Source organism: Vulpes lagopus, chromosome 7 (assembly GCF_018345385.1).
Source record: "Vulpes lagopus strain Blue_001 chromosome 7, ASM1834538v1, whole genome shotgun sequence".
NCBI classification, from domain to species: domain Eukaryota; kingdom Metazoa; phylum Chordata; class Mammalia; order Carnivora; family Canidae; genus Vulpes; species Vulpes lagopus.
Genome location: NC_054830.1, coordinates 82414389 through 82428609, shown reverse-complemented (window position 1 = coordinate 82428609; position 14221 = coordinate 82414389). Strand labels below are relative to the sequence as shown.

Below are 14221 nucleotides of genomic sequence, written 5' to 3'. Positions count from 1 at the left end.
GGGCATTCCGCCAAAGCCGCCCCGGCCCCACCCACTCAACCGAGGCCCCGCCCCACTTATCTGGAGCCCCGCCCCGCGCCCTTCCCCGAGGCCACGCCCCTGATGCCGGCCTGCCTGCCACCACCGACCTCCCGAAGCTCTCCTTCCCCGGAAGGCCGCCCTGAAAACCCGGAAAAAGAGTCGGGAAACTCCAATAGGCACTTCGCGCCTGCGCATGCGGGGGCCGGAAGTCAAGGCGAGGGCGGAGGTGACTCTGCTTCCGTTTCTAGTTTTGCTCCAGTGTTTGGGTTTTCTTCGTGGCCGCCCAAGATGAACCGATTCTTCGGAAAAGCGAAACCCAAGGCTCCGCCGCCCAGCCTGACTGACTGCATTGGCACGGTGGGCACTTGACGCCACATAACTAGATTCTGGGACTCTTGACGCTCCCGACCCCGCCCACCCTCGGTTCTGGCTCCTACTCCTCCATTCCGTTCCCGGTCCCGGACACCTCGGCCCTCTCCACCTCACCTTCGTGCCTGTTACCCAGGTCATTCCTGACGCCACAAACCAGGGACCCCTAACCCTACTTGCACCCAACCCCTTCTGAGGCCTGCTGCTCTTTCTTTTCTTACTCGCTCTTTCTTTCTACCCCAACCAGCCATAGGCCCGCATCCTTCCCCCCTCTTTTATCCTCCATCTCTCTCCCACATCAGGATCCTCAACTTGATATCCTAGGTCAACGTATCCGTACTCCCATCCTGGATCTCAGTAACAGGAAATTCAGAACTCTGGCCCCTCACATTAAGCTACCACCCTGTCTCTAAGCGAATAGCATTAGATTTACAAAGCCCACTTCTCACACACCTCCTGGTTGAGCCCACAGCCTGACTAGTCTCTGATTGTAGGGGAATATCAGCTCAGCCCATTGATCCCCCAAGTTCTTTTCTGCTCAAGCACACTTGAAAGGATCCCTAGAACATGAGAATCGGAAGGGTGGAGTATAGTTTATAAAAGCCCCCCAGTGTTTCTGACTAGGAATCTCCCCCAGTTGGGAACCACTTTTCCACCCTTCTTTCCTCCCCTGCCCCTTCCCATGTAAGTGTATTGTCATAACTACCACTATTTCCTTAAGGTGGACAGCAGGGCAGAATCCATTGACAAGAAGATTTCTCGACTGGATGCTGAGCTCGTGAAGTATAAGGACCAGATCAAGAAGATGAGAGAGGGTCCAGCCAAGGTAAGGTAGGCGGCAGCTGCAGAAGGTGCTGCAAAAGCCTCGTTTGAGCACCTATGGAAGTAGGGCCCTGTGGTAGTCTGGTAAGGAGAAAACATGTGAGGGTGTATCCTTCAGGGAAGAGGGTTTGCAGCTTGATACGAGAGGAAGGCTGACATTAAGTCTGGTGGAGAGAACATGCTGACCACTCGTCCAGAAGCATGTCCATGGGAATTAATATATTCTGCTGAGAAGGTGGCAATCTCAGAACAGTGAGTGCCAGGCTGGTCAGGTTAGGTGGGTATAATAGACTGGTTAAGGAATGGCATGCTGGGGAAATTACTAAACTAGTCGTCTGGAGACCAGGGTTCTATTAGTAACACCATCACTATCTACTAGACATGGCTGTCATAAAGTCTCAATATCTTATTTTCGTCTTCTATTAGGTAGAAATATAGATTACTATATTTAAGTTCATGGACTGTGGCTATAGAACTACTTTTTTCTCTGACTCTAAATCATTCACTACTTGAGCTAAGTTACCTAGCGTCACTGAACCTCAGTTTCCCCTGTCTGGAAAATGGGCATAACATCTACTTTTAGTGTAAAGATTAAATGAGGTAATTCATATGACCTACGTAGCGCTGTGTCTGGTACATAGAAACGTTCATAAATAATAAATGTTAGATATTATGATCTGTGAGATAATACCTGCTTTTCCTGGAACTTCATTGGAGAAGACAAAATACAATGATTTATGGAACAGTATAGAAAGGGAGGTGACAAAAGGCTCTTCTCAGCCATCTTAGTTGGATAGCATGGAATGAAGAGTGACCAGAGGCAGGAAAGCTCATCTGAACTTGACATGAAAGCCTAAACCATAGTGACAATCATGAAAATGATAGGAAAGCAATCACTTTGCAAATTAGTTCTGAAAATCAGTAATGAAATGACTGCATGAAGAGACAGAGAGGAAATGTAAGGTTGATCTAAAGATTCTTAACCTAGAGAAGTGTGAGATTAGTGGGACCATTGTTAATAATATTAATAAGAGCAGATTGAGGAGTTTGGACATGTTGAGTTTTATTGGATAGCCAAGTTGGCTTTGAGAGGATGTCCAAGTTGGGAATCTCCCTGAGGCAGCTGGATATACAAATAGGCACTATTGGGGGTTGCCATGGAAAGAATATGTACTAGGAAAGGGGAATGCAGTTTAGTACCCTGAGATGTGGGATGCAAAGAAAGAGATGAGCTGAGGCCTAAAGACTATGTTTAGGGGGCAGCCTGGGTGGCTCAGCGGTTTAACATCGCCTTCAGCCCAGGGCATGATCCTGGAGACCCGGAATGGGGTCCCTCATCGGGCTCCCTGCATGGGGCCTGCTTCTCCCTCTGCCTGTGTTTCCCCCCCGCCCCCCCCATCTCTCATGAATAAATAAATAAAATATTAAAAAAAAAAAAAAAGACTATGCTTAGGAGGTGAAGAAGAGGCCAGGAGCCACTATGTCTACAACTTTGAAGAAGAGAATAAGTAGATATGTAAGTCTGAGGATATGGGAGATTTCTTTAACTATGTGTGTGTTTTCTACTTCTTTTCATTAAAATCTGTTTTTCTCCCCCAGAATATGGTCAAACAGAAAGCCTTGAGAGTTTTAAAGCAAAAGCGGATGTAAGTTATAAGTGTAACCTCCTTTCTTCCAGCAGGTTTAACTAAAAGGGAAATGGTCTTTTATTCTTCAGCTTTTCATACTATTTTATAAGCATTCTTGTTTAATTGCAAATTTCATTTACATATCTGGTGAGCTGGGTTTTTCTCTCCCTGCATGTTTAGCACTATCTGTTGCAGCACTATCCATCTAAACAGAACTTTTTGTTATGATAAAGATGTTCTGTATCTGTACCATTCAGTACATCTGTACCATTAGCCAAATGTGGCTAGTGTGACTGAGGAAGTGTTAATTTTAACAATTTAAGTAGCCGTATGTGGCTAGTGGCTTCTGTATTGGGCTGCTCAGTTCTATAGGGTTATTCCATGTTTATTTAATTAGAGAATGCATTTCTGTTTGTCTGTAAAATTGAGAATCCTGAATACTTGGTTTCTCCCACCAGAATAGATTTAAGTGTCCTTAATTTATTTTCAGTGACTGTCTCAGTGTTTGAGCAGAAGCCAAATAGCATCTTTGGTGCTTACTCTTGTGGGCTGTTCAGATGATGAGATCTTCTGCAGAGTTTCAGGGGTCAGATGTAAGCAGCTTATAAGGAATCAGAAAGGTTGTTGATATTTCTATTTTTATTTTTTAAATCCTTTTTTATCAGATACCACCTTCCTCCTTTTAAATTAGACAAAATTGGAAGAAGAAATTATAATGCCTTAAAGTGATGAGAGCATCGTAAAACTATTCCTTCTTAGTAGATAGCACTGCAGTTTTTAAGTAACTTTTTTTTAGCAAAAGGAATGCATATTCATTATAGATGCTTGGAAAATACATAAACATGAACAGAAGAAATCATTTATCTGGATTCCTACTACCAGAAATATCCATTTTTGGAATGCTGATTTCTTACAGTTTCTTATCTCTGCAGGCACAGGCACGGAATCTATGCATGTAGCTTTTTTTTTTAGAAGACAAATTATATTATGTATATATAGGTTGTCCTTTTCCACATTATATCATAAGCATTTCTCTCCTTTTATACATTCTTTAGAAACTTTATATTTTTTATTGAGGTGATGATAATTTCACCACCATTTGCCTGTACCATGAATTGACCAATTTTCAGTTAGATGGTTGCCAAATATTGTATAAAGACCATAATGACATAAGTCTTTGAGGTAGTATTATACTACCTCTATATCTTTGATATAGAACTTTATTTTAAAAAAACATTTTGAGCACCAGATATTACATCAGGCCAGATGAATTACCTAATTATGGATACAAGATTAGTAAAAAATAATACCTATCCTCAAGAAGTTCAGTCTACTGGAAAAACAGTTTAGTTTTATGTATGAAGAGCCTTAAAAATCGTCTTACCCTTTGCCCCAAGAATTCTACTTCTGGGAATTTATCATAGAAGTCATTTGAAACATCATAAAGACATATTATGGGTATGTAGTAATGTAGAAAACAGCAAAGGCTATAATATTAAGTGGAAAATAGTCTCATAACTAAGATACAAATACAAAGTATTGGAAGGGTACATCAAATGATATTTGTGCTAGAGTGATTAAATTGTTTTTGCCAGTTTTTCTGTATACTTAATTTTTAAAAGTTTTTTTAAAGAAAATTCCTATTTACTGTTAGAGATACTTTCTTCCTGAGGATTTCTATCTGGCTCACATTTACCATTCTTAATTGATTCTAAAAAGGTATGAGCAGCAGCGGGACAATCTTGCCCAACAGTCATTTAACATGGAACAAGCCAATTACACCATCCAGTCATTGAAGGACACCAAGACCACGGTATTTCCATAGCACCCTTTCCCATGATTTTATTATTTTACTCTTTTGTTCTTTTCCCATAGTATTTAAAAGACAATTTCACCAACACGGCCTTTTAAGACATTGTGCTCTCTCTTACCTTTTTTTAGGTTGATGCTATGAAACTGGGAGTAAAGGAAATGAAGAAAGCATATAAACAAGTGAAAATTGACCAGATTGAGGTGAGATATATACTAGTTTCTGCAAGTATGTACACTAGTTTTAGAAAGAATCCAAGTGAATGTGTACATGATGGAAAGAACACAGATGATGGATTGAATCTTGGGCTTGCCGTTTACTAACAGGGTAACTTTGGGAAAGGGTACCAGATGTCTCTGTCTTCTTGTTAACGCAAGATCCTTTTTTTTTTTTTTAAGATTTTATTTATTTCTTCATAAGAGACAGAGAGAGAGAGAGAGAGGCAGAGACAGAGGGAGAGGGAGAAGCAGGCTCCCTGTGGGGAGCTTGATGCGGGACTCAATCCCAGGACCCTGATCATGACCTGAGCTGAATGCAGACTCTTAACCACTGAGCCACACAGGCATCCCTAACACAAGGATCCTAATGCCCTACCCAGTTATTGTGAGGATGAAATAAATGAGCTTGTGGATCTATGCACGTGATACCTGGCACATACTAGACACTCAGTAAATAAGCAGCCAGTTTCCTATTAGAGACTTCTAACTCACTTAATGATTTTGAGTCTCTTTCCTCAATTGTAAAGTAGTAATGTTGTTACCCATCTCCTAGGATTGTCACAAGTGTTAAATGAGGATATATGTGTCAAATGTTTAACACAGTTCCTGGAGTAGAGCTGGTTCCCTTTTCTAGTAATTCTCTTTAGATTTTTTTTTTTTTTAAGAGTTTCTTTATTTCATGAGAGACACACAGAGAGGCAGAGACATAGGCAGAGGGAGGGGTAGCATGCTCCATGCAGGATCCCAATGTGAGACTTGATCCTGGAACTCCAAGATCATGTCCTGAGCCGAAGTCAGATGCTCAACCACTGAGCCACCCAGGCATCCCTACATTTTTTAAATTCAATTTGCCAACATCTAGTATAACACCCAGTGCTCATCCTATCAAGTGCCCTCTCCTCAATGCTCATCACCCAGTTACCCAATCCCCCCATCCACTTGTTCACTGTTATATCCCATACCTTAAACAGTGCCTGGCCATAACTGGTGCTCAGAAAGTTTTTGATAGTTGATAAACAAATGAACAAGAAAAGTTAAAGTTGCTAAAGCAGTTCTGCCTAATTCAAGCAGTATTTGTTGGTTGAGTACTTACTGTCTTCCTGGCATTTTACTGCTTCTGAAGAAGTATTCTCTGAGAGTGTGGATCTTTAGTACAAGTGAAGGCATTCCTCCCATCTTAGTTTTTTTCAAGCACCCCTCCTTGGACTGCCTGTGGCTTTCTTTCTTTTTTTTTTTTTTTTTTAAGATTTTATTTATTCATAGAGATGCAGAGAGAGAGAGGGGCAGAGACACAGGCAGAGGGAGAAGCAGGCTCCATGCAGAGAGCCTGACGTGGGACTCGATCCAGGGTCTCCAGGATCACGCCCTGGGCTGCAGGCGGCACTAAACCGCTGTGCCACTGGGGCTGCCCTGTGGCTGTCTTTCTAAACTTCCACCAGTCTTTGCTTACACGGAGTTCAGCTCAGTGACATCTTCCAGGACATTTACTGAGAAAATTTTCTGTGTATATTTGTCTTATTTGTACAATATTATTTGGTAATATAATGAAACTGAATTTTCATTCAGTTTGCTGATCCACCTAGGCATCCCAATGTTTTCTTTTTTTAAAGTGTTTTTCGTTTTACTTTCTATCATCTTCACTTTTAAATGGAAAAACAGACCTCCAATTTGCAGGCCAAGAGGAGTTCTCAAATGTTTTCCATTGCTCTAAAAATTCTGAAGGATAGGGACGCTTGGATGGCTCAGCCGTTGAGTGTCTTCCTTTGACTCAGGGCGTGATCCTGGAGTCTCAGGATCGAGTCCCACATCGGGCTTCCTGCATGGAGCCTGCTTCTCCTTCTCTCTCTGTCTGTCTCTCTTTCTCTCTGTGTTTCTCATGAATAAATAATAAAATCTTAAAAAAACATAAAAATAAAATTTATGAAGGATAAATGGTGCCAGTTTGGACTTTCTGTATTACCACCACTAATCTGTTTGCTTTCTGTGGAAATTTCAATCTGTGAAGAGCACGTTGATACTCTGCATATCCTTAACACAATGGAAAATATATAGTGTTAAGTGCTTAGTGTTTTACAAATATTACAATAAAGTCTTAGAAAACCTTCTAAGGTATGGCTATTAACAATCTCCTTTTACAGATTAGAAAATTATGGCTTAGGGATCCCTGGGTGGCGCAGCGGTTTGGCGCCTGCCTTTGGCCCAGGGCGTGATCCTGGAGACCTGGGATCGAATCCCATATCAAGCTCCCGGTGCATGGAGCCTGCTTCTCCCTCCGCCTGTGTCTCTGCCTCTCTCTCTCTCTGTGACTATCATAAATAAATAAAAATTTAAAAAAAAATAAAAAAACTGCACTAGAGTTAAAATTAAAAATTAAAAAAAAAATACACTTAAAAAAAAAAAGAAAATTATGGCTTAGAGACTTTATTTCTCACTAAGTAAGGCAAAATTAGAGCTTGCATATGTCTGATTCCAGAGTCTGTGCTCCTAACCATTATATTAGCTGTTCTATATTATGCTGTAGCACTTCTCAGATTGGTTTTACATTATTTCTGGCCTTGTAGTCTTCCAGTTAATCACAGGTAGATCATTCACAGATGACTTATGCTCTCAGTCAATTATTTTCACTAGCCTGGTTTTGGGTATCAAGCCTATCCCAATTCCATTTCTGTTTCTCCATCCAGGGTGGGCCTAGTACAACTTTTTGTACCACTCAGTTGTTTCCACTACTGTCCTTTTTTTTTCCCTACACAGTGTAGTCAGTCTTTGGCTGACTTAAGATTAATTTGCTTGTCCCTATTACTTGCTTTTCTCCATAAACTAGAAAGATGTTGGTAGTGTAGATGCTGCTGGATTCATTGTTTTAGGTAAACTTTCTGTAATGACAAATTGCTGATGGGCATCTGTTCTTGCAGTAGGATTTTAGATTTCCATGAAGCACTTTATTTTTTTTTTAATTTTATTTATTTATGATACAGAGAGAGAGAGAGAGAGGCAGAGACACAGGCAGAGGGAGAAGCAGGCTCCATGCACCAGGAGCCTGACGTGGGATTCGATCCCAGGTCTCCAGGATCGCGCCCTGGGCCAAAGGCAGGCGCTAAACCACTGCGCCACCCAGGGATCCCCCATGAAGCACTTTAAGTTCAAATGCAAGATCACCAATTTAATTCTCTCTCTCTCTCTCTCTCTTTTTTTTTTTTTTTAAGATTTCATTTATTTACTCATGAGAGACACAGAGAAAGAGGCAGAAACATAGGCAGAGGGAGAAAGGGAGAAGCAGGCTGCCTGCAGGGAGCCCGATACAGGACTTGATCCCAGAACCCTGGGATCACACCCTGAGCCAAAAGCAGATGCTCAACCACTGAGCCACCCAGGCGTCCCTAATCTTTTTTTTTAAGTTTATGTATATTTTTTGTAGTGATCTCTACACCTAGCGTGGGGCTCAAACCCACAACCCCAAGATCAAGACTTGCATGCTCTTCTGACTGAACTAGCCAGCACCCCAATTTAATTCTTCTTTATTTTTGAATTTACATTTTACTGCCAAAAAGGAAGATTATGTGGGTCATTGGCATTCATAGTTATTGTTGGGGGGAATCTTCAGTTTTGTGATTTCTAAATAATTCATTAAGCTCTCTCATATTTTTAATTGGAAGGGGTTTTCAGGAGTTATTCAAACCTGTCCTTTTAAGGAGCATCTGCTCAGTGGCTAGCTAAAAAGAGTCACTAGGTGAGGACTAGTTATGGTAAGGGAAGGAAACCAATAGTTGTTGAGAACTGGTATGTACTTAGCATTTTACATACATTACCTTTTTAAAAATTCCTGTTTCTAAGATTCAGAGGAGAAAGTAGAGTGGGGAGTGGTTAGAGGAAAAATAGTAAGAAATGAATGAAAGCTGTCATGTATATTTCTATAAGGACTTACAAGACCAACTAGAAGATATGATGGAAGATGCCAATGAAATCCAAGAAGCGCTGAGCCGTAGTTATGGCACCCCAGAATTAGATGAAGATGACCTAGAAGCAGGTATGTTGTGGGAAAAGCAATTAGGAAAAAAAAGGTTTAGAGTCTGAAAGGAGTAACTTCTTGGGACCTTCTCCCAAATGCTTGGGTTCTATGAGAGTTAGTTTATGGTACGGCTTCTGGGCAAAGAACTTGTGAGGCAGGCATGTCAGAGTTGCATGCTCCACTGACTCAGGGAAGGTCAAGCTACAGAGGGAAGTCGGGGCAAAGGTGTCTGCTTACCTCGTACTTGGTATCTAAATACTACCCTTCCATGCCATTTTCCTTTGGATTTTGTTCTCCCTGTTTTTGAGTCTTCTCCCTCAGAACAGCAAAGCAGATCAAGAAACAGTCACTGGCAAATACTTAGTGTACATCTACCATATGCCAGGTACTGTGTTAGGTGCTGGGGGTTCAACATTAAAGAAAGCTAATATGGTCCCTGCATTCATGAAGTTTCTCTAGCCAGAGAAAAAAACTGCTTGTTTCAAGCAATCAATTACAAGAGCACAAACTATTGGGAAGGAGAAGTATGGGGTACTATGGAGCACATGGCTAGAGAATTTAACCTAGTTGGGAGTGGGGAAAGGCATGGATCCTGAAGGATGAGTAGAGCTTAGCAGGAAAAAAAAATGGGAGGGGTTGTTGAATGGCCTTAGGAAGAGGAATCTCTCCCCAAAGAGAACAAAAACACTGATTTGAAAAAATACATATACTCCTATGTTTATTGCAGCTTTGTTTTTAATAGCCAAAATATGGAAGCAGCCCAAGTATCTATCCACAGATGAAATGATAATGAAGGTGTAGATATACACAGTGGAATATTACTTAGCCATAAAAAAGAATGAAATTTTGCCATTTGCAACAACATGGAGTCCAACATGGTTGGATCTAGAGGTTATAATCCTAAGTGAAATAAGTCCGACAGAGAAAGACAAAAACCATATGATTTCACTTATATGTAAAATTTAAGAAACAAACAAAAAAAGAGAGAAACAAAAAATCAGACTTTTTTTTTTTTAAAATCAGACTCTTAACTATAGAGAACAAACTGGCTAGAGGAGAGGTGGGTAGAGGATGGGAGAAATAAGTGAAGGGGATTAATAGTACACTGGTCTGTAATGAGCACTGAATAATGTATGGAATTGTTGAATCACTGTATTGTATACCCGAAACTAATATAACAATTAATTATACTGGAATTTTAAAAATACATAAAAAAAATACATAAAAAAAAATAGTGGCTGAGACAAAAGGTGGTAGTAGTGGAAAAAGAGAAGTGGATATGGAAGAGGGAGGTCAAGGATGTCTATCAATGTCTAGCGTGAGTAACTAGGTAGATGACAGAACCACCTCACACTGGATTTGTCACATGATTCCTTTGTCTCAGTTGTTCTCCTCTTCCCTCACTCCTCTTCTTCCCTTCTTCTCCTCCTTCTCTCTCTCTCTCACTCCGTCTCTTCCCCCCCCACCCCTGTTCCTTCTCTCTCCCCATTCTGTTTTTGCCTAGAACCTTATATTTTATTCCCATTAATTTGTTTCCCATCCTGAATTTCCCCTGATAAATCTCTACCTGTCATTCTTCTTGGTCACTTCCAGCCCACTTTACCATAGACTTATTTTTTTAAAGGTTTTTTTTTTAATTTTTATTTATTTATGATAGAGAGAGAGAGAGAGAGAGGCAGAGACATAGGCAGAGGGAGAAGCAGGCTCCATGCACCAGGAGCCCGACGTGGGATTCGATCCTGGGTCTCCAGGATCACGCCCTGGGCCAAAGGCAGGCACTAAACCGCTGTGCCACCCAGGGATCCCTTTTTTAAAGGTTTTATTTATTCATTCATAAGAGACACACAGAGAGAGAGAGAGAGGCACAGACACAGGCAGAGAGAGAAGCAGGCTCCATGAGGGAGCTTGATGTGGGACTCCAGGATCATGACCCTGGTGCCCCAATTGTAGTGAAATGCTGACTGTTTCAATCTCAGAGTTGGATGCACTGGGTGATGAGCTTCTGGCTGACGAAGACAGTTCTTACTTGGATGAAGCAGCATCTGCACCTGCAATTCCAGAAGGCGTTCCCACTGACACAAAGAATAAGGTGAAAGCTTTTTTTTCTTTCTGTAAGCTATGCCAAATGGTAAAGGTTTTATGCCGGATCACCAATTTGGGAATCTACAAGGTAGTCTTAAGTTAGAACAAGGAAAGACTGTCTCAGTCATTATTTGGAGACCCTTTGCATTGGACTGTGGACAGATCATGCCCATTAGTGTACTGATGCCCAGGAGTGTTTTGTACAATAACAATTTGTATAATATACATAATTACCCTTGTGAGTTTTGCACTGGGTTCCACTTAGAGATTTTAGACAGCATTTCCTGGAAAAGTATCACTAACACATGCATGAACCATGCCAGGCAGCAGCATGACAGAAAGTTTTATCTTTCATACTCATTGCTTAATTGTAGTGTGGATTTTTTATATAAAGATTAATAATTTAAGTATAAAACTTAGTGTAGGAAGATTCTCATTTAACAAGGTAAAGAATCAGGACACCTAGGTTTAAGTTTCAGCCCTGCCACTAACTGTCTTTGAGACCTTGGCAAATCACTTAACTGTTTTGAACTTTTCTGTTCCTTAATCTCTAAAATGCAGATGATTTTAAGTATCTCACATAGTTGTGTAGACCAAGTTAGATCCTGTATGTAAAAGGACTTTGTAAGGGCATATGATGTAATGAGCACTGGGTATTATATAAGGCTGATGAACCACTGACCTTGACCTCTGAAAATAGTAGTACGTGATATGTTAATTAATTGAGTTTAAATTTTTTAAAGATAGTAAAAGAGAGACTTTCTGAACTGAAAGCCCTGTCCAAAGCTGCATGGTTGTCATTATTAGAAACAGATAAAATTCTGTTACTTATGAAATTCTGTCCACTCCATCTTAGTTCCTGATGTCATTTTTTTCTATTGCCGTTTATCCTGTGTTTCCCTTATCTCCCAACATGTACACTGAATGCGCAGTCCTTGAGTAAGAGCCAGTCTCTGCTCTGCCTTTATTCCTGTATGACTTAGAGCCAATTAAAAAAATATATTTCTTTTAAAAAGAAAGAGTCGGGGATGGGTGTGGCAGAAGCGGGGATTCCTCAAGCAGACATCGCCCTCCGTGCAGAGCTTGATTCAGGGCTTAGTCTCATGACCTGCGTCAAAACCAAGAGTCAGATGCACAACCAACGGAGCCACCCAGGTCACCCAACTTGGAGCGAGTTAGATATTCTTGTTTTCTCTCTGAAGCTTGCCAGTTTTTCCCACCTATGAAATGTGAGGAGTAAAAGGTGGGGAGTAGCTAATTTCTCCAAATGTGCATCTTCCTCCACTTTACCCCTCTTACTCCATGAGTCCAGGGTAATCTTACCTTTCTCAACTGCTCATTCCACCCCACCCCATCCCTGCCTCTGACCATGTCAAGGTTCCAGGCACATAGGTTGCTTTTTCTCAGCATACCTGAAATAATTTTTATTAATGCTACCTACCACGACTCACCTTTTTAAATACCCTGTAGCATCTGTGTTTCTATCTTCTATTTTCTGCTTTAAGAAGATCACAGATTCCTGAGTTAACTGTGCAATTGAGGTGTGGTTTCTTAATTGATAGTGGTCTCACTGCCCATAAGTTTGTAGTAAAGTACGATATAGAAGTAACTGTCTATCCTAGGGCACTGCTTCTTTAAGGATTGGGAAGCTACAAAAGGTAGTGGTTCACTTTAGGAATCAGAGTGAAAATGAATCTGGAGACAAGGACGAACTCCTTAGCCTTTCCTGCCAGACCTTTCCCGTGCCCTTCCCCTTCGTAGGTTTTACTCTTAAACTATTTCTCTTCCTCTACCCTACAGACAGCCACCCCACCCATTTTGAGCTTTTCCAGTCTTTTCTTGGTTTATCACTTCCCCCTTTACCTTTCAGGAAAATGCTTTCTCATCTCAGGGAGAGTTTGGTGTTCATTGGTTAAACACTCAGAAATGAGTTTTGACTACTAAATATTTGTAATCATTTATGTTATCAATTGAAAACCAGTGGTACTGAACTTTGCTTTCTTTTCACAGGATGGAGTCCTGGTGGATGAATTCGGATTGCCACAGATCCCTGCTTCATAGACTTGCATCATTCAAGTACATCGTGTAAAATAAACACATTATGTAGGAAATATTTATCTTTCCAAATTTACCATAACAGAGTTAGGTTTCTTTCCTTTCTCCAAAGGAAAGTTTAATTACATTGCTCTTTTATTTTTTTCCGTTAAGAGATTCATTGTTTGGGGGATGCTTTCTTCATACTAAATTTTTTTTCCTTTCTCTTATGAAAGACTAACTTACTTAAAAGTGTCAGTGGCTATTTATGACTTGTTTTCATTTATTAATAATAATTTGAAATAAAACCAAGGAAATTGAATCTTTCAATTCTAAAATAGTGTAACTCCACAGTCTCATATTGTCCTGACATTGGTAAGAAAAAGATGAGATTATTGGGACTGTTCATACTATGATTCAAAACCATTTTCTATTGTGGTATTATAGGTTGGTTAAAGTGATAGCCTTTTTTGATGGGTTTTATTGTGTCTTGTGAGTAAATCATTACTATGTCTGATATTGGAATGGAATTTATCACTACTGTATCATGAGTGGATATTTTGATTCTGTGGTTCCCTCAGTATTACAGCCTGACTTGTAATCAATAATGACTATTTCTTGATATTTAATGTATAGGACATTTATTTATACTCAATAAATATTTTTCAAAAGGATATAATTTTAATAATATCACTTCAGCTTAAAACTTCTGGTACAGAAAAAACAATATAAGTTTAATGTTGATTTGCCTCAAAACTTTATTGCAGAAATGAAATATAACTGCTAGCATCAGAGGAAAGAACAAAGAACAATCCAGGCCTGGGCCCTGGTCTACCATCTAATAACTAAGCAGCATACTCACTTTGCTAAACTTCTATTTCCTTATTAGTACAATCATGCTTATCTTACAGGCTTTTGCAAGGAATAATTGAGGTAATGAGTATAGTTGACTCTTAAATAATACAGGTTTGAACACAATCCACTCCTATGTGGATTTTTTACGGTACAGTATTGTAAATGTTTTTTTTCTTCTTTATGATTTTCTTAATAACATTTTCTCTTCCCCAGCCTACCTTATTGTTTGTTTGTTTGTTTGTTTTAAAGATTTTATTTATTTATTCATGAGAGACACAGAGAGAGAGGCAGAGACAAAGGCAGAGGGAGAAGCAGTCTCCATACAGGGAGCCCGATGTGGGACTCGGTCCGGGACTCCAGGACCATGCCCTGGGAT

General features: G+C 40.3%; 1 protein-coding gene across 1 annotated transcript; it reads left to right on the top strand.

The window, feature by feature from the left end:
- Positions 1 to 213: 213 nt before the first annotated feature.
- CHMP5 (charged multivesicular body protein 5) lies at positions 214 to 13664 on the top strand. Its single transcript, XM_041761450.1, has 8 exons — positions 214 to 378; positions 1112 to 1216; positions 2812 to 2858; positions 4560 to 4653; positions 4782 to 4853; positions 8784 to 8892; positions 10851 to 10963; positions 12967 to 13664. Exons 1-8 carry the CDS (start codon positions 310 to 312, stop codon positions 13015 to 13017), a joined length of 660 nt encoding a protein of 219 aa, XP_041617384.1. The 5' UTR covers positions 214 to 309; the 3' UTR covers positions 13018 to 13664.
- Positions 13665 to 14221: the final 557 nt, after the last annotated feature.

Coding starts and splice junctions, on each gene's coding strand:
- CHMP5 (XM_041761450.1), top strand. CDS start 310: ATGAACCGATTCTTCGGAAAAGCGAAACCCAAGGCTCCGCCGCCCAGC. Junction 1,217..2,811: donor TGAGAGAGGGTCCAGCCAAG/GTAAGGTAGGCG, acceptor TTTCTCCCCCAG/AATATGGTCAAACAGAAAGC. Junction 8,893..10,850: donor TGAAGATGACCTAGAAGCAG/GTATGTTGTGGG, acceptor TTTCAATCTCAG/AGTTGGATGCACTGGGTGAT.